Source organism: Salmo salar, chromosome ssa11 (assembly GCF_905237065.1).
Source record: "Salmo salar chromosome ssa11, Ssal_v3.1, whole genome shotgun sequence".
In the NCBI taxonomy this organism is placed as follows: Eukaryota; Metazoa; Chordata; class Actinopteri; order Salmoniformes; family Salmonidae; genus Salmo; species Salmo salar.
The window spans coordinates 70,193,846-70,220,991 of record NC_059452.1 but is presented as its reverse complement, the minus strand read 5'-3'; the positions used below and the strand labels follow the sequence as shown (position 1 = coordinate 70,220,991).

At 44.8% G+C, this 27,146-nt stretch overlaps 1 protein-coding gene across 2 annotated transcripts in view; it reads left to right on the top strand.

The window, feature by feature from the left end:
• The first annotated feature begins 2,152 nt into the window (after positions 1 to 2,152).
• The window catches only part of LOC106562994 (seizure 6-like protein), a 68,059-nt gene continuing 43,065 nt past the window's right edge, over positions 2,153 to 27,146 (top strand). For both annotated transcript variants that reach the window (XM_045689890.1, XM_014128171.2), the window contains exon 1: positions 2,153 to 2,532. In XM_045689890.1, coding sequence (XP_045545846.1) covers positions 2,445 to 2,532 — 88 coding nt within the window. In that variant the 5' untranslated portion in view covers positions 2,153 to 2,444. The remainder of the gene's footprint in view (positions 2,533 to 27,146) is intronic.

The window sequence follows — 27,146 nt, the reverse complement described above, 5'->3', positions numbered from 1 at the left end:
TAGTTGGGGAGATTGGGGACTATGAAAGGGACAGATGGAGAGGGCCAGCTGCTGTGGTCCTTAATGAGGCATCTAGTTGCATAACTCAATCCTAATCCCCAACACTTTCTATTTACACTACATGACCAAAAGTTTGTGGACACCTGCTCGTCGAACATCTCATTCCAAAATCATGGGCATTAATATGGAGTTGGTCCTCTCCTTTGCTGCTATAACAGCCTCCACTCTTCTGGGAAGGCTTTCCACTAGATGTTGGAACATTGCTGCTGGGACTTGCTTCCATTCAGACACAAGAGCATTAGTGAGGTCAGGCACTGATGTTGGGCGATTAAGCCTAGCTCACAGTCTGCGTTCCAATTCATCCCAAAAGGTTGCTGGTTTGAATCCCAGAGCCGACTAGATAAAAGATCTGTTGATGTGCCCTTAAGCAAGGCACCCTAATTCCTCCTGTAAGTTGCTCTGATAAGTGTCTGCTAAATGACTAAAATGTCAAATGTATCTATCTCTTGCTCTAAACCCCGAAAATATCTATCTCTCTATCTAAACCCAATACGTTTAATCTATCTCTCTAAACCCTAACACTTTCTATCTGTGTATCTTATCCCTAACACTTTCTATCTCTCTCTAAACCCTAACACTTTCTATCTGTGTATCTTATCCCTAACACTTTCTATCTCTCTCTAAACCCTAACACTTTCTATCTGTGTATCTTATCCCTAACACTTTCTATCTGTGTATCTTATCCCTAACACTTTCTATCTGTGTATCTTATCCCTAACACTTTCTATCTCTCTCTAAACCCTGACACATTCTATCTGTGTATCTTATCCCTAACACTTTCTATCTCTCTCTAAACCCTAACACTTTCTATCTGTGTATCTTATCCCTAACACTTTCTATCTCTCTCTAAACCCTAACACTTTCTATCTGTGTATCTTATCCCTAACACTTTCTATCTCTCTCTAAACCCTGACACTTTCTATCTGTGTATCTTATCCCTAACACTTTCTATCTCTCTCTCTAAACCCTGACACTTTCTATCTGTGTATCTTATCCCTAACACTTTCTAAACCCTGACACTTTCTATCGCTCTCTAAACTCAATATTTTCTGTCTATCTTATCCATAACATTTTACATTTACATTTTAGTCATTTAGCAGACGCTCTTATCCAGAGCGACTTACAGTAGTGAATGCATACATTTCATACAATTTCATACATTTTTTTTCTGTGCTGGCCACCCGTGGGAATCGAACCCACAACCCTGGTGTTGCAAACACCATGCTCTACCAACTGAGCTACAGGGAAGGCTATAGATAACACTTTCTATATGTCTATCTTAACTCCGACACTTTCTATCTCTCTCTTAACCCAATGCTTTCTGTCTATCTTATCCCCAACACTTTCTATCTCTCTCTAAACCCAATACTTTCTATCTCGCTCTAAACCCTGACACTTTTTATCTATCTATCTATCTATCTATCTATCTATCTATCTATCTATCTATCTATCTATCTATCTATCTATCTATCTATCTATCTATCTATCTATCTATCTATCTATCTATCTATCTATCTATCTATCTATCTATCTATCTATCTATCAAGTTATGCTCTCTATTCATTCTCTATCCATTTTAAGTGTAACACAGAGAGACTTTCTTTCTGCACTCTCTTTTCTGTGTTTCTCTGCTCCTCTTTTGCCCTCTGTCCTTTCAGATGTACAACAGGGCACCGCCATGGATACTGGCATTTGCTAGGTGAATACCAAGGGGTAGAGCTCTGCTGGCACACACACACACACAATGTGTAACAACAATCAGCAGTTTTTATTCCTAATTATTGACAAAGGCAGGTATGTTGTCTGCGGTAGACTAAATCCCTTTCAAGTATGAAAAGACCGCAAATGAACATTTAGGCTGAATATTTTAAGCTTTCTCTCAATTTTATAGCAGCTTCAGCACTACTTCTTTTTGGTCTTTCAAGCCAGGACATACTGTATCTTTTAATGTATTGATCTGTCCTTACCGGCTCTGTGTGTGTGTGTGTGTGTGTGTGTGTGTGTGTGTGTGTGTGTGTGTGTGTGTGTGTGTGTGAAACGTATGTGCGCGTGTGTGTGCGTGCGGTTTGAAAGATCGAGAGGCATGCAGTTTGGCACAGCATAGCGGGAGGAGAGAGAGAGAGAGAGACCAGGACAGAAAGAGCAGAAGAGGCAGAAGAGACGTGGCACATTGCGAGGTTCAGGCGAAGGGAGGCAAGACATGCGGACCGCAGAGAAATCACCACCACCACACTGCGCGCTGACAGAGGAGTAGAAAAACAAGTGGCACGTCACATCTAGAAGATCACTGTGCAGACCGACTGTCGAACACCAACCTATTCTCCGCGTGCATTCCGTTAGCAGGTCTATCTGGACAGAGCGGCTCTGTCTGGCTGTGTGAAGCCATGCCACCGGGCCATTACCGAATCGGTGCCCTATCAGCGCTACTCTGTCTCTGTGTGATTTGGACCGGGTTCGCGGCGGAAACACAAGGTAATGATGCTGGGGTTAACTTTCTGGCTGGTGTGTGTGTGTGTGTGTGTGTGTGTGTGTGTGTGTGTGTGTGTGTGTGTGTTGTTATCTCTGTGCTAACCCATTTGATGGATTTGTTTGAGGTTCCCCTTGGCTCCTATCCAGCATGAATGACTATCACAACTTTGCTTTGTCTGTGTTTCTAAATAGCATAGGCTACTAGAATTGTAGCCTATTACAGTTAGAATCATGATACAAATCTTAATTAATTTCTTTGAGCACTTTCAATTACGTTGGATACAGTGGAGGCTCCTCAGAGGAAGAAGGGGAGGAACATTCTACTCAGTGAATTTCATTAAAAAAAATAAAACATGATAAACTGTATCCTTTTTAGATAAAACATGTCACCAAATATCTGATTAAAACACACTGTTTTGCAATGAAGGTCTACGTAGCCTCAACAGCATTCTGTAGGGTAGCACCATGGTGTAGCCGGAGGACAGCTAGCTTCCGTCCTCCTCTGGGTACATTGACTTCAATACAAAACCTAGGAGGCTTATGGTTCTCACCCCCTTCCATAGACTTACACAGATTTATGGAGAAGAAAACCTTGGCAGCAGTGCCGCTTACTGACAACAGCCGAGATAAAGAACTTAACATCTTTTTTGATAGATTTGAAACAGCGGGCAGGCCTTCTGTAAATGACTTACCCCTCACAAATGACAGTCCCATAATTATCTCTGAAAAGGGTGTCCTTAGGGTCTTCTTTAAACTCTATCCTTGGAAGTCATAAACTGTGGTGATCTAAGCTGGCAGATTATCAGGGAGTGTAAATGGCAACTGTGTGACATACAGAAGAGTTTTCAAGTGTTACTGGACAGCTGCAGAATCCCCGAAATCTAGAAAACTGCAACTATTGTGCCCATTCCCAAAGTGTATAATCCCAAATCCCTGAATGACTATCGTCCCATTTCCTTGACCTCGGTGATAATCAAATATTTGGATTGCGTTGTCCTGGGACACCTTCTGCACGGAGAGCCTACTGGACCGTTCCAGTTCGCATATAAACCAGGCCACGGGGAGCGCATTGTCCTGGGACACCTTCTCAGGCAAACGGAGAGTCCACCTGTGGTAAATTCAATTGATTGGACATGATTTGGATAGGCACACATCTGTCTATACAAGGTCCCACAGTTGACAGTGCATGTCAGAGCAAAAACCAAGCCATGAAGTTGAAGGAATTGTTCGTAGCTCCTAGACAAGATTGTGTCGAGGCACAGGTCTGTGGAAGGGTACCAAAAAATGTATGCAGCATTGAAGGTCCCCAAGAACACAGTGGCCTTCATCATTCTTAAATAGAAGAAGTTTGGAAGGACAAAGACTCTTCCTAGAGCTGGCCCCCCGGCCAAACTGAGCAATCGGGGGAGAATGGCCTAGGTCAGGGAAGTGACCAAGAACCCGATGGTCACTCTGACAGAGATGCAGTGTTCCTCTGTGGAGATGGGAGAACCTTCCCAAAGGACAACCATCTCTGCAGTACTCCACCAATCAGGCCTTATGGTAGAGTGGCCAGACTGAAGCCACTCCTCAGTCTTGAAGTTTGCCAAAAGGCACCTAAAGGACTCTCAGACCATTAGAAACAAGATTCTCTGTGGAACACTATCTACCTAGAGTTTTCATCTGTATTTTTCGTAGCTGTCTACATACCACCACAGACCGATGCTGGCACTTAAACCGCACTCAATGAGCTGTATACCGCCATAAGCAAAAAGGAAAACGCTCATCTAGAGGTGGCACTCCTAGTGGCCGGGGTCTTTAATGCAGGGAAACTTAAATCAGTTTTACCTAATTTCTATCAGCATGTTAAATGTGCAACTAGAGATAAAAAAAATTGATCTACCTCTACTCCGCACACAGAGACGTGTACAAAGCTCTCCCTCGCCCTCCATTTGGCAAATCTGACCATAATTCTATCCTCCTGATTCCTAATCACAAGCAAAAATTAAAGCAGAAAGCACCAGTGACTCGGTCTATAAAAAAGTGGTCTGATGAAGCAGATACTAAACTACAGGACAGTTTTTCTAGCACAGACTGCAATATGTTCTGGGATTCTTCCGATGACATTGAGGAGTACACCACATCAGTCACTGGCTTTATCAATAAGTGCATCGAGGACGTCATCCCCACAGTGACTGTACGTACATACTAGAGGTCGACCGATTAATCGGAATGGCCGATTAATTAGGGCCAATTTCAAGCTTTCATAACAATCGGCAATCGGTATTTTTGGCCACTGATTTGCCGATAAAAAAAAATAAAAAATTTACACCTTTATTTAACTAGGCAAGTCAGATTAAGAACACATTCTTATTTACAAGAAGCCTAGAAACGGGGTTAACTGCCTTGTTCAGGGGGGATTCGTTTTTGCATCCTTCGGTTACCAGTCCAACGCTCTAACCACCTGCCTTACATTGCACTCCACAAGGATTAATAGGCTGACTACCTGTAACGCGAGGGCAGCAAGAAGCAAAGGTAAGTTGCTAGCTAGCATTAGACTTATAAAAAACGATCAATCTTAACATAATCACTAGTTAACTACACATGGTTGATGATATTACTAGTTTATCTAACGTGTCCTGCGTTGCATATGATCGATGCGGTGCCTGTTAATTTTCATTGAATCACAGCCTACTTCGACAAACGGGTGTTGATTTAACAAGCGCATTTGCAAAAAAAAGTACTGTCATTGCACCAATGTACCTAACCATAAACATCAATGCCTAACAGGAATATTTAGACTTAGTCACCCGTTAGATAAAATACGGAACGGTTCCGTATGTCACTGAAAGAAAAAACTTTTGTTTTCGAGATGATAGTTTCCAGATTCGACCATATTAATGACACAAGGCTCGTATTTCTGTGTGTTAATTATATTATAATTAAGTCTATGATTTGATAGAGCAGTCTGACTGAGCGGTGGTAGGCAGCAGCAGGCTCGTAAGCATTCATTCAAACAGCCCTTCGCTGTGCTTCAAGCATTGCGCTGTTTATGACTTCAACCTGGGTGGGTATAATTTGTGGAACATTCCAACAGGAATCTATTCCAAAAACTTCGTAAATAACAAGGTTTCCAAAAAACAACGCATACAAAGTTGTATAGCTGCAGAATAAGATACCGGGTAGTGAGTGGTCTATTTCATTGCGTTTTTCACTCATCACGTTTATTCCGAAAAATGTCTGCCCTCACATGTCTGTTTGCCTATGGACAAACATTAAGAATAAGCTACGTGGTGAGTTGATGCCTATTCGGCAGCTAGTTAGCTCGGGTTTGTATGCGTTGCTACTTTGTATGCGTTGTTGGTTGGCAACCTTTTACTTTACGTTTTTTGGAACAGATTCCTGTTGGAACGTTCCACAAATTATACCCACCCCTTCAAGCCTATCAACTCCCAAGATTAGGCTGGTGTAACCGATGTGAAATGGCTAGCTAGTTAGCCGGGTGCACGCTAATAGCGTTTCAAACGTCACTCGCTCTGAGACTTGGAGTAGTTTTTTTCCTTCCTCTGCATGGGTAACGCTGCTTCGAGGGTGGCTGTTGTCGATGTGTTCCTGGTTTGAGCCCAGGTAGGAGCGAGGAGAGGGACGGAAGCTATACTGTTACACTGGCAATACTAAAGTGCCTATAAGAACGTCCAATAGTCAAAGGTATATGAAATACAAATCGTATAGAGAGAAATAGTCCTATAATTCCTATAATAATATAATAACTACAACCTAAAACTTCTTACCTGGGAATATTGAAGACTAATGTTAAAAGGAACCACTAGCTTTCATATGTTCCCATGTTCTGAGCAAGGCACTTAAACATTAGCTTTCTTAAATGGCACATATTGCACTTTTACTTTCTTCTCCAACACTTTGTTTTGCATTATTTAAACCAAATTGAACATGTTTCATTATCTATTTGAGGCTAAATAGATTTTATTGATGTATTATATTAAGTTAAAATAAGTGTTCATTCAGTATTGTTGTAATTGTCATTCTAAAAAATAATAATAATAATCGCCCGATTAATCGGCACCGGTTTTTGGGCCCCCAATAATCAGTTGCGGTATCGGCGTTGAAAAATCATAATCGGTCGACCTCTAGTACATACCCCAACCAGAAGCCATGGATTACAGGCAACATTCGTTCTGAGCTAAAGGGTAGAGCTGCCGCTTACAAGGAGTGGAGCTTATAAGGAATCCCGCTATGCCCGTTGACGAACGATCAAACACGCTAAGTGTCAATACAGAACTAAGATCAAATCGTATTACACCGGCTCCGATGCTCGTCGGATGTGGCAGGGCTCGCAAACTATTACAGACTACAAAGGGAAGCACAGCCGAGAGCTGCCCAGTGACACGAGCCTACCAGAAGAGCTAAATAACTTCTATGCTCGCTTTGAGGCAAGTAACACTGAAAAGTGCATGAGAACATCAGCTGTTCCGTATGACTGTGTGATCACACTCTCTGCAGCCGATGTGAGTAAGACCTTTAAACAGGTCAACATTCAGACAGATTACCAGGACGTGCACTCCGAGCATGTGCTGACCAACTGGTAAGTGTCTTCACTGACATTTTCAACCTCTCCCAGTCCGAGTCTGTAATACCAACATGTTTCAAGCAGACCACCATAGTCCCTGTGCCCAAGAACACTAAGGTAACCTGCCTAAATGAGTACCGACCCATAGCACTGATGTCTGCAGCCATGAAATGCTTTGAAAGGCTGGTCATGGCTCATATCAACACCATTATCCCAGAAACCCTAGACCCACTCCAATTTGCATACCGCATCAACAGATCCACAGATGACACAATCTGTATTGCACTCCACACTGCACTTTCCCACCTGGACAAAAGGAACACCTACGTCAGAATGCTATTCATTGACTACAGCTCAGCGTTCAATACCATAGTGCCCTCAAAGCTCATCAATAAGCTAAGGACCCTGGGACTAAACATCTCCCTCTGCAACTGGATCCTGGACTACTTGACGGGCTGCCCCCAGGTGGTAAGGGTAGGTAACAACACATCCGCCAGGTTGAGTGCTTCAAGTTCCTTGGTGTCCACATCACCAACAAACTAACATGGTCCAAGCAAACCAAGACATTCATGAAGAGGGCACGGTTAAACCTATTCCCCCTCAGGAGACTGAAAAGATTTGGCATGGGTCCTCAGATCCTCAAAAGGTTTTACAGCTGCACCATCGAGAGCACCCTGATGGGTTGCATCACTGCCTGGTATGGCAACTGCTCGGCCTCCGACCGCAAGGCACTACAGAGGGTAGTGCGTACTGCCCAGTACATCACCAGGGCCAAGCTTCCTGCCATCCAGGATATCTATACCAGGCGGTGTCAGAGGAAGGCCCTAAAAATTGTCAAAGCCTCCAGCCACCCAAGTCATAGACTGTTCTCTCTGCTACCGCATGGCAAGCGGTACCGGAGCGCCAAGTCTAGGTCCAAGAGGCTTCTAAACAGCTTCTACCCCCAAGCCATAAGACTCCTGAGCAGCTAATCAAATGGCTACCCAGACTATTTGCATTGCCCCCCCCCATGCTGCTGCTACTCTCTGTTATTATCTATGCATAGTTACTTTAATAACTCTACCTACATGTACATATTATGTTATATTATGTACAATTACCTTGACTAACCGGTGCCCCCGCACATTGACTCTGTACCGGTACCCCCTGTATATAGCCCCGCTATTGTTATTTACTGCTGCTCTTTAAACAATTGTTATTTCTTACTTTTTCTTTTTCTTTCTTTTTTAGGTAAGTATTACACTGTAAGGTCTACTCCTGTTGTATTCGGCGTATGTGACAAATAAAATTTGATTTGAATGCCAAGCGTCACCTCTGGAGGAAACCTGGCACCATCCCTACGGTGAAACATGATGGTGGCAGCATCATACTACGGGGATGTTTTTCAGCGAAAGGGACTGGGAGACTAGGGAAATTTAAACAGAACAAAGTACAGAGAGATCCTTGATGAAAACCAGCTCCAGTGTGCACAGGACTTCAGACTGGGGGGCGAAGGTTCACCTTCGAACATGACAACGACCCTAGGCACACAGCCAAGACAACGCAGGTGTCACGTCCTGGCCAGTATAAGGGTTAATTGTTATTGTAGTTTGGTCAGGACGTGGCAGAGGGTATTTGTTTTATGTGGTTCAGGGTGGTGTTTTTGTAGTAAGGGCATTTGATTTAGTATTCCAGGGTTTTTTGGGCACTGTTTGAGATTCATGTATTCTATGTTTAGTCTAGGTAGTCTGTTTCTATGTTGAGTTAATTGGGGTGGACTTCCAATTGAAGGCAGCTGTGTGGTGTTGCCTTTGATTGGAAGTCCTATATTAGTTGGGTGTGTTTGTCTGTGTGTTTGTGGGAGATTGTTCTGAGTTTAGCCTTGTGCCTCGCCAGACCGTTTGTTGATCGTTCGTCCTCTTTTTGTTCTTTTGGTGTTCATTTTGGAATTTATTAAAAGTCAAGATGAGCATACATATACATACCTGTGGCATTTTGGTCCTCCTTAACCAACGACAACCGTGACAGAATCTCCCACCAAACCAGGACCAAGCAGCAGAGGAAAAGGGATTTCGAATTGGACTGGCGGGAGAGATGGACCTGGGAGGAAGTTCTGGACGGGGCTGGACCTTGGCACCAGGCTGGGGAGTACCGTCGCCCACGGGAGGAAATTAAGGCAGCCAAGGCAGAGAGGCGGAGGTACGAGGCCTTGGACGCGCTGAGGGAGAAGCACGAGAGGCACCCCCAATAAAAAAAAATTGGGGGGCACACGGGTAGTTTGGCTAGGCTTAGGAAGAGCCGGAAGCCAGCTACCCGTGGTTATATGGAGGAGCGTATGAGGTGGAGGGTGCCATGTTTCGCTGAAGAGCGCACTATCTCACCCATACGCACGCACAGTCCGGTGCGCGTTATTCCAGCCCCTCGCAGGTGCCGTGCTAGAGCGGGCATCCAGCCTGGTAGGAGGATGCCTGCGCAGCGCATCTGGTCGCCGGTACGCCTCCGAGGACCAGGCTACCCAACTCCCGCTCTACGCACGGCTACCATCAGGCCCCTGCACAGCCCAGTCCGCCCTGTACAAGCACCCCGCTCGTACAGGGCTACTAGTTCCATCCAGCCAGGACGGGTTGTGCAGGAGGTAAGATCAAGACCGCCTGTGCGCCTCCATAGCCCTGGGTTTCCAGTTCCTGTCTCTCGTGCGGACCCGGAAGTGCGTCAGCCCAGTCCGACTCGTCCTGTTCCCGCTCCCCGCACTAGCCTGGAGGTGCGTGTTCCCAGTCTGGAACGTCCAGTACCAGCACCACGCACCAGGCTTCAAGTGCGTCATCCCAGTCTGACGTCGCTAGAGCTGCCCGTCAGTCAAGAGTCGCCAGAACTGCCCGTCAGTCAAGAGTCGCCAGAACTGCCCGTCAGTCAAGAGTCGCCAGAACTGCCCGTCAGTCAAGAGTCGCCAGGACTGCCCGTTAGTCAAGAGTCACCAGAACTGCCCGTCAGTCAAGAGTCGCCAGAACTGCCCGTCAGTCAAGAGTCGCCAGAACTGCCCGTCAGTCAAGAGTCGCCAGAACTGCCCGTCAGTCAAGAGTCGCCAGAACTGCCCGTCAGTCAAGAGTCGCCAGAACTGCCCGTCAGTCAAGAGTCGCCAGAACTGCCCGTCAGTCAAGAGTCGCCAGATGTGCCCGTCAGGCAGGAGTCGCCAGAACTGCCCGTCAGTCAGGAGTCGCCAGAACTGCCCGTCAGTCAGGAGTCGCCAGAACTGCCCGTCAGTCAGGAGTCGCCAGAACTGCCCGTCAGTCAGGAGTTGCCAGAGCCGCCCGTCAGTGAGGAGTCGCCAGAGCCACCCACTAGTCAGGAGCTGCCAGAGTGGCCAGACTGCCCGGAGATGCCAGAGTGGCCAGACTGCCCGGAGATGCCAGAGTGGCCAGACTGCCCCGAGATGCCAGAGTGGCCAGACTGCCTGGAGATGCCAGAGTGGCCAGACTGCCCGGCGATGCCAGAGTGGCCAGACTGCCCGGCGATGCCAGAGTGGCCCGACTGTCTTCCGGTGATGCCAGAGTGGCCCGACTGTCTCCGGTGATGCCAGAGTGGCCCGACTGTCTTCCGGTGATGCCAGAGTGGCCCGACTGTCTTCCGGGTCTGCCAGAGTGGCCCGACTGTCTTCCGGTGATGCCAGAGTGGCCCGACTGTCTTCCGGGTCTGCCAGAGTGGCCCGACTGTCTTCCGGGTCTGCCAGAGTGGCCCGACTGTCTTCCGGGTCTGCCAGAGTGGCCCGACTGTCTTCCGGGTCTGCCAGAGTGGCCCGTCTACCCGGAGCTGCCGGGGTGGGTCGTCTGCCCGGAACTGCCAGAACCAGAGCCACCTCCAGATATAGGTGGGTTGGGGAGGGGGGGTGTAGCACAGTGCTGTCGTTGACGGCAGCCACCCTCCCTTCCCTCCCTTTAGTTAGGGGGATTTTTTTGTTGTTGTTTGGGGTTTTTGTTATTTTTGAGGTGCTTCCGGGGTTAGCACCTTTAGGGGGGGTACTGTCACGTCCTGGCCAGTATAAGGGTTAATTGTTATTGTAGTTTGGTCAGGACGTGGCAGAGGGTATTTGTTTTATGTGGTTCAGGGTGGTGTTTTTGTAGTAAGGGCATTTGATTTAGTATTCCGGGGTTTTTGGGGCACTGTTTGAGATTCATGTATTCTATGTTTAGTCTAGGTAGTCTGTTTCTATGTTGAGTTAATTGGGGTGGACTTCCAATTGAAGGCAGCTGTGTGGTGTTGCCTTTGATTGGAAGTCCTATATTAGTTGGGTGTGTTTGTCTGTGTGTTTGTGGGAGATTGTTCTGAGTTTAGCCTTGTGCCTTGCCAGACTGTTTGTTGATCATTCGTTCTCTTTTTGTTATTTTGGTGTTCATTTTGGAATTTATTAAAAGTCAAGATGAGCATACATATACATACCTGCGGCATTTTGGTCCTCCTTAACCAACGACAACCGTGACAGCAAGAGTGGCTTCAGGACAGGTGTCTGAATGTCCTTGAGTGGCCCAGCCAGAGCCCGGACTTGAACCCGATCGAACACCTCTGGAGAGACCTGAAAATAGTTTTGCAGCGATGCTCCCCATCCAACCTGGCAGAGCTTGAAAGGATCTGCAGAGAAGAATGGGAAAAACTCCCTAAATGTGCCAAGCTTGTAACGTCATACCCAAGAAGACTCGAGCCTGTAATTGCTGCCAAGATGCTTCAATAAAGTACTGAGTAAAGGGTCTGAATTCGTATGTAAATGTAATATTTCAGTTTTTATTTTTTATACATTTTCAAAAATGTATAGAAACCTGTATTTGCTTTGTCATTACAGGGTATTGTGTGTAGATTGTTGAGGGAAAAAAACATTGAATCAATTTTAGAATAAGGCTGTAACGTAACAAAATATGGAAAAAGTCAAGGGGTCTGAATACTTTCCGAATGCACTGTAAATTACACACGTCACCCAATGGTGCAAGGAAAATAGACTCATTCTCATTGTGAAGAAAATCCCCACGTAATTTAAAATACATTTACGAGACCGGGCCAATTCACATTGACTCAGAACAAATAGAATCAGTTGAGAAATACAAATATCTTGGAACTATAATTGACTCAAAACTCTCCAGGACTGCAAACACAAAACAGATATACAAAAAGGGACAACAAAGGCTGTATTTCATGAGGAGATTAAATATATATCAGGTCAATAAAAGAATAATAACCATATTCTACAAATCCTTTGCTCAGAGTGTTCTCATTTTCTGTTTCCAAGCCTGGTACAATCAGCTATCCATCGCAAATCAAAACCTGCTACACAAAATAGTGAAGCTGTCACGCAAAACCAGTGGAGTTAATGTCAAGAACATGGACGCGCTGACCAGACACACCCACTCAACCAGGAGTACCAGCTCCTACCATCATGCCGCCGATACAGTCCAAATCAAATCAAATGTTATTGGTCACATACACGTGGTTAGCAGATGTTAATGCGAGTGTAGCGAAATGCTTGTGCTTCTAGTTCCGACCGTGCAGTAATATCTAACAAGTAATCTAACAATTTCACAACAACTACCTTATACACACAAGTGTAAAGGAATGAATAAGAATATGTACATGTAAATATATGGATGAGCGATGGCCGAACGGCATAGGCAAGATGCAGTAGATGGTATAGAGTCCATCGTTACAAAACCGGCAGAGCCCAGAAATCATTCATTCCCACCAGTATAAATCAATTGAATAAAGAACTGCTCAACCCCTCCCCCTTCCCAGAATTGTATGAACTGAATTCTAAACTTTATCCACATGTTGTCTGTGTTACAGCCGTCGTATAGAGGAGACCAAGGCGCAGCGTGTAGAGTGCTCATCGTTATATATTTTAATGGAAACGAACACTAGACAAAATAACAAAATGACGGCCAACAGTTCCGTCAGGTTTACAAACTAAACAGAAAGCAACTACCCACAAAAACAAAGGGAAAAACAAGCTGCCTAAGTATGGCTTCCAATCAGAGACAACGATAGACAGCTGCCTCTGATTGAAAACCATACCCGGCCAAAACATAGAAAACAAAACATAGAATGCCCACCCACCTATCACATCCTGACCTAACAAAACAGAGAAAACACAGCTCTCCTAGGTCAGAGCGTGATAGTACCTGAACCTATTGGGGAGGGTCCGGGTGGGCATCTATAATTGGCGGCGGCTCTGGTTCCGGGGGTAGCACCCCCACCACCCGCTGATCCCCCCATTTCTGTGTGTCCGGAGGAACCAGACCCTGGATCATCGCCGGAGGCTTTCGACCGCCAACCGCCGCTGAAGACTCTGGGCTGAAGGGCGCCGCTGAAGACTCCGGGCTGCAGACCGCCGTTGAAGACTCCGGGCTGGGGAGCGTCGCTGGAGGCTCCGGACTGGGGAGAGTTGCTGGAGGCTCCGGACTGGGGAGCATCGCTGGAGGCTCCGGGCTGATGAGCATCGCTGGAGTCTCCGGGCTGAGGAGCGTCGCTGGAGGCTCCGGGCTAAGGAGCGTCGCTGGAGGCTCTGGACTGGGAAGCGTCGCTGGAGGCTCCGGACTGGGAAGCGTCTCTGGAGGCTCCGGACTGGGAAGCGTCGTTGTAGGTTCCGGACTAGGGACCGTTGTTGCAGGCTCCATGCCTTGGATCATCAATACAGGTTCCGTGCCATGGATCATCACTGGAGGCTTCGTGCCATGGATCATCTCTACAGGTGCCGGGCCATGGATTATCCCTACAGGCTTCGTGCCATGGATCATCACTAGAGGCTTCGTGCCATGGATCATCACTAGAGGCTTCATGCCATGGATCATCACTAGAGGCTTCGTGCCATAGATTATCACTGGAGGCTTTATTCGTGAAACTGGAACAGGTCTCACCGGACTGGGGAGACGCACTGAGGACCGAGTGCTCAAAGCAGGCACCGGCCGTACTGGGCTATGGAGGCTTACTGGAGGAAGAGTGCGAGGAGCAGGCACAGGATGTACTGGGCTATGGAGGCGCACTGGAGGTCTGGAGCTTAGGGTTGGCACACCCCGTCCTGGCTGGATGGTTATTCTCGCCCAGCAAGGGCGGAGCGTTGGTACAGGACGAACTGTGCTGCGCTGGTGAACGGGGGGTACCGTGCGTAGAGCAGGCGCAGGATAACCTGGGCCGAAGAGACGCACTGGAGACCAAATACGCTGAGCCAGCGCACTTCTTCCTGGCTGACGGCCAACTCTAGCACGGCAACGGTGAGGAGCTTGTACCGAGCGCACCAGGCTGTGAGTGCGCATGGATGACACAGTGCGCATCACCGCATAACACGGTGCTTGTTCAGTCACTCGCTCCCCACGGTAAGCACGGGGAGTTGGCTCAGGTCTTAAAACCACCTTAGCCAATCTACCCGTGTGCCCCCCCCAAAAAAATAATTTTGCCGCTGCCTCTTGGCCTCCTGTTGCCTTCCTTGCCGTTCCTCCCAGTATCGCCGTTCCGCCTTCACTGCCTCTATCTCCTCAGGCGGGCGGCGATACTCTTCCGGCCTTGTCCAAGGTCCTGCCCCATCTAGGATCTCTTCCCAGGTCCAGTCAATTGGCCCACGCTGCTTGGTCCTTTGGTGGTGGGTAGTTCTGTTACAGCCGTCGTATAGAGGAGACCAAGGTGCAGCGTGTAGAGTGCTCATCGTTATATATTTTAATGGAAACGAACACTAGACAAAATAACAAAATGACGGCCAACAGTTCCGTCAGGTTTACAAACTCAACAGAAAGCAACTACCCACAAAAACAAAGGGAAAAACAGGCTGCCTAAGCATGGCTTCCAATCAGAGACAATGATAGACAGCTGCCTCTGATTGGAAACCATACCCGGCCAAAACATAGAAAACAAAACATAGAATGCCCACCCACCTATCACACCCTGACCTAACTAAACAGAGAAAACACAGCTCTCCTAGGTCAGAGCATGACAGTCTTCTGTATTTATTGCTTGTGATTTATGTATTTATGCACCTATTATTGTTGTTTGTTGAGATGCATGACACATTTCCCAAAAGGGACACACAATAAAGAAGTATTGTTGTTATATTTAACTAGGCAAGTCCGTTAAGAACAATTTCTTATTTACAACAACGGCCTAGGAACAGTGGGTTAACTGCCTTGTACAGGACCACAGATTTTTACCTTGTCAACTCGGGGATTTGATCTAGCAACCTTTCGGTTACTGGCCCAACGCTCTAACCACTAGGCTACCTGCCGCCACCATTACTAAACAGTACTTATGACGACTTCTGAAGGATGTCCTCCAATATATCAGCGTTCTTGCAGTATGAACTGACATGTCTATCCAATCAAAGGATCAGAGAATGAATCTAGTTCTGAAAGCATAAGCTACAGCTAGCTAGTGCTGCAGTGCATAACATGTGGTGAATAGTTGACTCAAGGAGAGAGAAAGACAATAGTTTGTAACAGTTTTGAACAAATTCATTTCTTCAAAAATGAAGAAGCAGCCGAGAGAGAGAGTGCTAGCTTTATTCTGTTTGTGTATTTAATTTTTTTTGCCTTTCTCTTACTTAGCTAATGCAGCTAATTTAGCCTACTCAACAACCGGACTGAAACAGAGAGGAATACTATTTATGTTAGCTTGCTGGCTAAGGCTATCCAACACTTCAACTCCTTCAAGCCAGGGTAAGCTTTCGTTTTATACATTTATTTCCACCGGCACTCGCCGGTGTAACTTCTAACTTCTTGCTGTACACTGTACTGCAAGATTGTACATATGGAAATGAGATGAGTCATTCAATACTGGATTGGATTGTGGGTTTACTAATGTGGTAGTTCTAGTTTGTTGACTGTAACATTATTTTGGTGACAACGATGTAGACTGTATAGCGGTTTGCGGTTAGTGGTTATGGTATGAAGATTTAGCTTGTGTAGATTTTTTTCGCCTGCTGTTGTGTTTTGCACTGTTGTCCAAAAGCGAAGCGAAAATGTGAGAGACTTATACAACGAGCAAAGTGATGATGCTGTATGTGGCTGCTATTTAAGTGAACCTATGTGTGCGGGTGATCGGGGTGAATTTATTCCGCCAGTTCTCTCGCAAAACCTTTCTTAAATGGAAGCGAATGGAACAAAATGGGCCTACCTGAATTTGTCGAATGGAAACTCTCAGTTTAGTTCTGTTTTACAACTGTTTGGACTAATTTCACCCCAGATCAGGTAGATGAAGGGAAGAGTGTGCATGGCGGTCTGTCTGCCACCTTGATTATTCGAATTATTCAAATGTGTCTCTCGACCTGTACAAAAGCTCTAGCCTAATGGCCTAAGCACCTTCAGAGATGTCCAACCAGTGACGGTCGGGGCGTGTAAGATTAGGGAGGATTTTTTTTGGGGGGGGAGCATGGCCTTGTTTCTATTACAGTATTTTGGATGACTGTCATTCATATTCCATTCACCCAGCTAGCTCAATGTTACATCATAGGTTTAGGCTACTGCATTATATATTTGGCCTATACCCATCACATTATAAACTTTCATTTGTAGGCTAGGTTGTAGCAACCTCATGATGGGTATAGGCCAAATATATATAGGCCAAAATACTGTAATAGAAACAAGGCCATGCTCCCCCCCCAAAAAAAAAAAATCCTCCCTAAACTTAAATGCCCCGACCGTCACTGGTTGGACATCGCTGAAGGTGCTTAGGCCATTAGGCTAGAGCTACAGTCTACCCATTATTTTCTGGTCTTGATGAGAGAGCTTGTTAAACAGGCCGTGGCAAAGCCTACAACGTGACGAGTGGGAGTCCAACAAAGAAATAACACAAAACACACAGCAATTAGCACAGCCAATCGTTGTTCGGGAGTCTGCCTACGAATTGATGGATATCTCTGGTTGTCGGGAAAGAAAAATACATGTGTGCACGCGCGCGTGTGTGTGGCGTGTGCAGAGTTTATAAAACGTGGGGGTTTGTCTGGTTGCTGCAGCATGATCTGGAGCCGCACTCGACAAAGGTGATGAAGACTTTGCAGGGTCCCCCCTCTAGTGTGTGTGTGTGTGTGTGTGTGTGTGTGTGTGTGTGTGTGCATGCATGCGTGCGCGCGCGCTATCTATTAACCTCCACTGTCCCGGCGGCTAACTGAATGTCAGACAAAGACAGCACCGTTTCTCTGTAGCTGATGTTGTCTATTTAATCAACATGGTCTCTCACTCTCTCGCTCTTCTGCCCAGTTCATGGGCTATACAACAACAAATGATTGTGTGTTTAGCCTTCCGAGAGGCTGTTAGTTATTCCTCCTCATCACGTGTTGATCAAAACGGCGATATAATATTATCCTATTAGAACTCTGTGTTCGGTAGCCATACAGCCGATCTGTTTTCTAGTCATATCACATACAGTAGGCTGCCATGCAACTGTCTCTAATACGTTCATTGTATCAGCTTCTGCTGTGTGTGTGCGCGTGCGTGCGTGTGACGTTTGAGAAATTTGCTATGCACAGATATTTCACCGGGAGGAGAATGTGTGTTGTTATTAGATAACCTCTCGCATGCTGAAATGAGGTCAATGACAATTGTATCGTCGCGGTCTCCCACCCGACGCCAGTTGACGGTGACTGTATCGGCTAGGGCACAGAGGTCTGGTCTTTCCATGAACGTAGGGCTCTACCTGGTCTAAAGCAGGGGTCTCTAACAGGTCGATCGCGAGCTGTCAGTAGCTCGCAGCCCACATATGAGTAACTCGCCAAACAATCCTGAACGTAGGCCTACATTACATTTTTCGTGTTTTCCAACGCAAACTGTCATAAACAAATCTCACATGTATCAGACACCGAAATCTCCCAGCTACTATCTAATCAACGTAACATTGACATTATCCCACCCCTGGTTAGGTTCTATTGGCTTAAAAAGCCAAACATAACACAATATCTGCCATTTAATTAACAACTGTATTGCCCCTGTCTGTCTGTGTGGTGCGCGCATTTGTCTATCACTCCGTGTGTAGTAAGTTGATGTGATGACCATCTTGTGGGTTTACAGAAATACTTTCCCCAAAACCTTCTCAATTAAATGTTAACTGCAAAGTGGCCTTACTTGCCAGAAGTATATCATGAGTAAGTATATCATTTGTATCTATTATTTGTTATTTGCAAACTTTGCGATGAAATGAGCAACAGCAGTACAAAATCATTGCTAGACTAACACATTACTCACTTGCAAGATGCGCAATTAAAGGGCCAGATGCGCAATTAAAGGGGAATTACACTCCAAAATCCAAATTGTTTAGTTTTCTTCCAGATATAAATAACAAGATCTTCTGATGTGAATTAAGCATTGACATGGGCCCAGAACATCCTATTTCGTTTTTTTCTCTATGAACAATTGTAATTTTGAGAGTGAAAACCAGCAAAAATCTAAACTCAGGAAAAATAAAACTGAGAAAACATAAATTGGGGGGGGGAAATCACCGATTTTATAGGGCCCCCCTTAGAGTTGTTTATTAATCATTATTTTACCAGGTATATTGACAGAAAACATAATGTACTACTTTCTCTTGTACACTAAGGACCCGGGGAAGAGAAGAATGTGCCTATTTGAAAGCTAGGGGAAAAAATGAGTAGCTTGCGACAGGTTTCACATTTTTTTAAGTAGCACTCATGCCAGAAAAGGCTGAAGACCCCTACTCTAGAGTCTAGCCAGTCTCTCCTCTCCTCTCTCCTCTTCTCTCTTCTTATCTCCTCTACTTCTCTCCTCTCTTCTCCTCCACTCTTTTCTCCTCCCCCCTTCACCTCTCCCCTTTTCTCTTCTCCTCTTCCTTACCTACCCTTCCCCTGGTGTTACTTCCACTTTTTCTGTCCTCCTTCCCCTTTCCTGTCATCCTTTTCTCTTCTATTCTCTCTCTCCTCTTCCCCCTTTCCTTTCTTCTCTCTCCATACTCCCATCTCCCTTCCTTTCCAATATCTTTCTCCCCCTCCTCTCTCTCCTCGCTGTGGCAGGTTGTCTGTTCTCTCCTCTGTAAAACTCACTCAGCCGTAATTTGTCTTTCTCCTCTCATCACATCACCTCTTATTCTTTTCCTCGCCGTCCATCGTTTTCTCTCATTCGGCAGAGGCCCACCCTTCCTTCTTCTTGTTTTTCTAAAGGCTGAGTAGAGGGAAGCTGTAAGTGTGAACAACACAGGGAAATATGTCCTTTAGCGCAATCACCCCAGTCTTATTATTGGAAAACCAACCAAGTCCTAAGAATCCTATAACACATTTTTGCCATAGTATGGACAGAATATCTATTTCCATTTAACATCAAAACGGTGTGTGTGTGTGTGTGCCCAGGATTATCAGTTCTGGCTGACTGTGGGGTTATAGGGATGCTGCTGATGCTATTCCACAATAAAAGCAATTAAATGCAGCTTAACTGTGTGGCTAAGCTGCTCTGAACCTATCCGCAGTGTGTGTATGTGCGTGCGTGTGCGTGCGTGCGTGTGGGGGGGGCGTGCGTGTGTGATTGAACTGTCAGGGCTTTTGTGTTGGGCTGTCTTCCTCTGCTCTTTTTCTGTTGCTGCTGTTGTTGGCCTGACTAGGTGTTTGTGCTTTGACGTTTCCGTGGCTTTAAGCCCAGCCTCTGCTAGGGTCGGGATGAGAACAGAACAGAAGTTTGTATCAGGATAATAACTCAGTGAGAGTGCTAGGCCGGGATTCAGTAGTGATCGTGATTTGTCAGCTATGCACATTTTTAAAGCCTACGTTTCCGCTCTCGCGGAGACCGCATTCACGGCAAATGCAGACTATGTCGGCTCAATCCAAAATTACCTTTAAATGTCAAGCACGCTTTAAGGCGGCTCTACCACTGATCAGATAGAATCCCGGTCCTAGTCCCACTCCTCTATACCTGACTGATTGGATTCTAGGGAGTTTTTCCTAGCCACCGTGCCTCTACACCTGCATTACTTGCTGTTTGGGGTTTTAGGCTGGGTTTCTGTACAGCACTTTGAGATATCAGCTGATGTAAGAAGGGCTTTATAAATACATTTGATTTGAATTTGATTTGATTACACATCATATGTTTCACACTCACAACCACACTCTCCTCTCCATAGCATGGCTTTGAAACCAATAATCATAGGATGACGCTATGGCATGTCTAGATGTTGAAAAGGATGAAAATGTGCAATACCCTGAGCTATTTCAGAGTTAAAGGTTGAGGGTCATTGGTTAGCATCACATTTGTGCACAGTATGAAGTGTTGTAAGCCATTCTGTCTAGGCCCTGTTCAATACTAACTGTCATTTTAAGTCTGATGGTTGTGAGCTGAGTTTGTGGCTTCAGTTGATTGGCACGGTCAGGAGCGTTTCCAGCCGAGAGTTTTATACTGTTAATGTTTCATCTTCCCTTTTCTTCAAAGTCTCATCCCTCATCGCCATCATCTGAATGGCCCACTCTTCCGTCTCCCTTCATTACAGAGTCCCATTGAAGAGCCTGTCTGGTCCTGTTCCCGAAACTCTGTGTGTGCGCGTGACGCGCGTGTGTCTGTGTGATAAAGGAAGGCGCTACTCAGATCGACACCGATAGCTACGGCTGTCTGGCGTGATGTTAAATAAACATATTTGTCTTGTTCACTTTTCAGATGCTTCTCTTCTCTGAGCTACTACGGAAGAGGGGGGGGGGAGAACAGCTTGCAGAGTTTGAATGCAGCAGTGTTACGCAACTCCAACGTGGCAGCTACGCTAACACTCTGAAAGCTTCTAAACTGAAACGTTTCTATTGAACTCAGATTTCATCCTAACTGTGTGTGGATATGACTGTTATTGAGAGTTTTCTACTTCTCTCCCTACATCGTCTCACCTGCTGTCCAGACCGCTCGCGCGCGTGCATCAGTGTGCGTTGATTTTGTCCACCCACACCAGACGCGATCAGGACGCGCAGGTTGAAATATCAAAACGAACTCTGAACCAACTATATTCATTTGGGGACAGGTCAAAAAGCATTAAACATTTGAAGGCAATTTATCTAGCTAGCTTGCTGTTGCCAAATCATTTGTCCTGGGATATAAACATTGGGTTGTTAATTTACCTGAAATGCACAAGGTCCTCTACTCTGACAATTAATCCACAGATAAAGGGGTAAACAGAGTTTGTTTCTAGTAATCTCTCCTCCTTCAGACTTCTTGTTTGGACTTTATATGGCGGTTGGCAACCAACTTTAAGGTGCATTACCACCCCTAACTGGACCTCAGTTTGTCTGTCAATCACCCACGTGGGTATATGCGTCACAAGCAGAACCAAGTTCTATTTTATCGTTGACGTGCGTGAGCAGTGTGGGTGCAGTGATTGAATAACATGTTTGTGTAAATTCATTTTGCAATGCTACGCTTGCAGTGTGGTCAGCACGTCAGAGATAGTTTGGTGGAAAAGCCTATCAAAGCTGTAAGACAGTGAAAACAATCCATCCCCCTGGAACTATCTGCATTTATATAATTATAATTATATAATTTATATAATGCATTTAATCTTTAACCAATTCAACGAGGTTTGTAAGACCCTTGATTCACTAATAATTGGGCAAAGTCTCAGATTTGATTAAAAAAAGGTTCAAAGATCTTTATTCATGAGAGCTCTAAAGTAAAAAATTAGGACTCAGTCCTTTTATAATACACACATACATTCCTATCTTTAGACCACTCCCTTCTCAAACAACCAGTACCTTTCCACTAACCACAAAGAACCATAAAAGTTGTCACATTCTTCAAGGCTTTCACCTCCCCTCCCCCGTTGGGACACTCTTGGTTTGAAACCCTCTGTTTTTCTATTACCTACTCTACAACTTCACTCTGTTTACATCCCTACTAAAGAATACAACATCATAGTATTACACTAATAACAGATCTACCCCCATCCTGGTTTCATTTTCTCATCATTTTCAAACTTTTCCCCCTATCCTACAATTTCAGAGTGGAACACTTAAGTCATTATCCTAACACATACAAATTATTCTAACACTATCCCTCTGGCTCTTTGTTGTCGCGCTCCAGTTTTCAGCTAATCTATGACATTGGGATCGTTAACGTTTAAAAAAAAATCCCTTACCAAAAAAGTTTTTTCCCCCCAACAAAATCTAAATCACAATGCAGTTATCACAAAACTACCACTAACAGGTCCTGATCATCATCATAAAGGGAACATTTTTAATTCAACAAATACCTAACGCAACAATGCTATGATGTTAGTAGGAGGAGATATGCATCTTTCAAACTATGCCACGGATATGAAGCGCTCCGCACATCATCATCGTTAACAGTTGTCAAAATGGCAGAGAGTGAGACAGGGAAGCAACAGTCCTGTATGGCAATTCAATTAAATGAGAAGGTGGTGAATGAACTTTTCAAGGTAGAATTGAGCTACAGTGGCAGTACAAGTGCAGTGCTTAACCATCTGAAAGGGAGGCACCGTGAGACCCAAACTGTTGCTGGCAGCAGCGCAGGCCCCCAAAAACAGATATTAGACAGGCTCTTCACACGACGGAAGTGCGATAAGTGACAGAGTGAGAAAATCACAGCGCCATTGTCAATGGTACACTCTTAGAAAAAAGGGTTCCAAAAGGGTTCTTCGACTGTCCCCATAGGAGCATACTTTTTGGTTCCAGGTAGAACCCTTTTGGGTTCCATGTAGAACCCTCTGTGGAAAAGGGACAGACGAAGAACCCTTTTAGATTCTAGATGGCACCTTTTTTCAAAGAGAATTTCGGCTTCAGTCCCCACGATGGCATATCTAGAACCAGACTACAAGATGCCATGTTGAGAAACTGTGACGGTCAGGATGGAGAAATTGTACAGTGATTGCACTGCAGGTACAAACGCAAGCTCTCAAACACCCCAAACGTGGCGTTAACAACAGATTGTTGGACATTTATGAACACGCATCACTGCAGCGAGCCATCACATTGATGAGAAATAAGATATGAAGTCCCATGTATTGAACACTGAGAACATAGAGGAGAGGCACACAGCGGGGAACCTAAAAATGGCATTAACTACCATCATTGCTGAGTGGGCGTGGGACAGCAGTAAGCTGAGCGCTGTCCGAGAGGGGAAATATCTATGTGAGAATAGAGACAGTATTGCTTCTTCGAACAAAAACATCATACCTCCAAAACCGGCAGCTTGTTGACAAAACGGGCTCCAGAAACGAACTATGACAATACTTTGCTTACAGAGCAGATGACTAGGGCGAGCCCACTGAAACAACTAAAGGTGTTACAAAGCGGTGCAGTTCAAGGGAGGTTTAGTTTCAACATTTCATTACACATTACATTTGCATTGTAACGTCATTCTGCTAGCTACTAAATTTGAAGTGTCAATGATATGAGCATATATTCAGCATGACATTCATGTGAGCATTATAATATGATTATCAACCAAAAGTTCAGTGAAATTCACTCATATATTTGGACTATTTTACGTTTGTCTGCAGCCAGCCAGTAGTCCTGGGCGGAGCATTACACGCTGGGGGTTGAAATGCACTCTGGGAATAGTAGTATGCTGTGAAAATCTATGGTGTGTACTAGAGACTATTGCAAAATAGAAGCTTCAGAAATGTCAATACAAAACCTAGGAGGCTCGTGGTTCTCACCCCATTCCATAGACATACACAGCAATTATGACAACATACAGAGGACATCCTACAACCTATCAGAGCTCTTGCAGCATGAACTGACATGTTGTCCACCCAATCAAGGGATCAGAGAATGAATCTAGTACTAAAAACATAAGCTACAGCTAGCTAACACTGCAGTGCATAACATATGTTGAGTAGTTGACTCAAAGAGAGAGAAACACAATAATTGAACACTTTTGAACAAATGTATTTATTTAAAAATGAAGGAGAAGCAAAAGAGAGAGAGAGAGCTAGTGAAGGCAGCTAGCTAGTTTAGCCTACTCAAACACCTGGCTCAAACAGAGAGGGATGCTATGTTAGCTAGCTGGCTATGGCTATGGCTATCCAACACTGGAACTCTTCCAAGTCAAGGTATGTTTTTGTTTTTATAAATTTTTGCCACCGGGTTCGGCCGGTGTAACCGCTAAACTGCTTGCTGACTGTACACTGTATGGCAAGATTGTAGCGGGTTTACAAATACATTAGTACAAGTAGTTATGTTGACTAGCTATGACGTTAGCTAATATGGTGACATTAACAATGTAGGTATAGCGGTTAGGGTTATGATATGAAGGTTTGACTAGGAAAGGATTTTTCACCTGGTCACAGACAGCTGATGTGTTGTGCTCTGAAGTCCACAAGCGAAGGGAAAAGGTGATAGGAGGAAAGTGTGTAGATGTGGGAAGGAATTCTACAACGAGCAAAATGATCATGCTGTTTGTATGTGGCTGCTATGAAAGTGAACTGTGTTTGCATGTGATCATGGGGTGTATTCATTCTGCCGATTCTGTGGCAAAAAAAATCTTTAACGGAATGAAGCTTTTTAAACATACCTGAATTTGTCCAATAGAAACTGTCGTTTGCAACTGTTGGACTAATGATTACACCCTAGATCAGCTAGATGCAGGCAAGACTGCCTGTCACCTTGATTATTCTTAATTTTTCTCTTGACCTGTGCACATACGTTGTAAAGTTGTAGCAACCTCATGATAGGTACAAGGAAAGGTTGAGTATCATGTAGTAGCCTAAACCTATCGATTGTACATTAAGCTGGGTGAATGGAATATGAATGACAGTCATCCAATATGCTGTAATAGAGATAAAGCCATGCTCATAAAAAATAAATCATTGTCCTCCCTCATCTTAAACGGCACCGACCACCACTGGACTATACAGTATATACACACTCACTTGCACACACTACACTGACACTCTCACACAACCCACACACATTCACATACACTAAATACACACACACATATCGACACAACACAAACACACATATACACACAAAGACACTTTAACACTCATATTCTGCTGCTACTCTGTTCTTTATTTTACTCTTATTATTATCTATTCGGATGCCTAGTCACTTTACCCTGCCTTCATGTACATATCTATGTCAAATACCTCGTGCCCCTGCACTTTGATCTGGTTCTGGTACTCCCTGTATATAGCTCCATTGTTGTTTATTTTACTATTTTCCTTTGTATTATTTTCCTGCATCATTGGGAAGGGCTCTTAGGCAAACATTTCACGGGAAAGTCTACACTGCGTGCACAATTATTAGGCAAATTGTATTCCTCGGGATTCATTTTATTGTTGAACAAACACAATGCTCTCAGTCAATCCAAAATGTTTTTGAACCTCAAACCTGAATGTTTAACAAAGGAAAAGTGAGTTTTGTCTTTCTCAGGGAAATATATAAGTGTGCACAATTATTAGGCAACTATTAGTGTGCACAATTATTAAGCAACTAAATTACAAAAATAATTTCTCTAAACTCACTTGTTTATTCTCAATTTTTAGAGTAAGTGTAACAGATAAGTAACACAAAAGGACAATTACATAACATTTTTGGCCTTTCAAAAATATTCAGTGACCAATATAGCCACCCTTATTTTCAATAACTGCCATGAGCCTTCCATCCATGGAGTCTGTCAGTTTCTTGATCTGTTCACAATCAATTTTTGCTGAAGCAGCAACCACAGCCTCCCAAATGCTATTCAAAAAGGTGTATTGTCTTCCATCACTGTAAATCTCACATTTGAGAAGGGCCCACAAGTTCTGAATAGGATTTAAGTCAGGTGAGGAAGGGGGCCAGGTCATTATTCAGGCATCTTTGAGGCCCTTGCTGGCTAGCCAAGCAGTGGAATACTTGGATGCATGTGAAGGAGCATTGTCCTGCATAAAGATCATGGCCTTCTAGAATGCTGAGGACCTCTTCCTGTACCACTGTTTGACGAAAGAATCTTCCAGAAACTGGCAGTAGGTTTGGGAGTTGAGTTTCAGTCCATCTTCAACCCGAAAAGGTCCAACTACCTCATCCTCAATGATAGCAACCCATACCAGTACCCCTCCTTCACCTTGCTGGCACCTGACTCAAAGTGGTGCCCTGTGTCCATTACTGATACAGCTACGGGCCCATCCATTTGGTCCATCAAGAGTCACTTTCATTTCATCTGTCCATAAAACCTTAGAAAAATCTGTCTTCAGGTATTTCTTTGCCCAATCTTGACGCTTCAACTTGTGAATCTTATTCAGTGGTGGTCTTGTTTCAGTCTTCTTGACCTTGGCCATGTCTCTGAGCACTTGACACCTTGTACTTCTGAACACTCCAGGTAGGTTGCAGTTCTGGAATACGGTGGGACTGGAGGATAATGGGTTCCTGGTAGTTTGATGTTTAATTCTTCTTAAGTCTTTTGCAGTTCATTTGCGCCTTTTCTTCCCCATGCGTTTTTTGCGCCCCAGTTGACTATTCGCAACAAAACGTTTGAATGTCTGGTGGTCACACCTCAATAGTTTAGCTATTTAAAGAGTGTTGCATCCGTCTGAAAGGCATTTTATATTTTTGGCTTTTCAGTGTCAGTTAAATTTATTTTTTGGCCCATTTTACCTGAGATAATGAGGCTGCCTAATAATTATGCACACCTTGATATATGCACACCTCCCTCATGACACAAATACATATCACCTGAAAATGATTAAATCCAATAAGCATTCAAGTTTATATGATTTGGAGTTCGAAAATGTGAATAGAAACAATGATAAGATCAGAATACTCACTTGCTTAATAATTGTGCACGCAGTGTACATCCGTTGTATTTGGCGCATTTGACAAATAAGGTTTGAATCATTCTACACCGTTGTACTACACCGGCTCTGACGCTCGTCAGATGTGGCAGGGCTTCCAAACCATTACAGACTACAAAGGGAAGCATAGCCAAGAGCTGCCCAGTGACACGAGCCTACCAGACGAGCTAAACTTCTTCTATGCTCGCTTCGTGGCAAATAACACTGAAACATGCATGAGAGCACCAGCTGTTCCGGAAGACTGTGATCACGCTCTCCGCAGCCGATGTGAGTAAGACCATTCAACAGGTCAACATTCACAAGGCCACAGGGCCAGATGAATTACCAGGATGTGTACTGCGAGCATGCA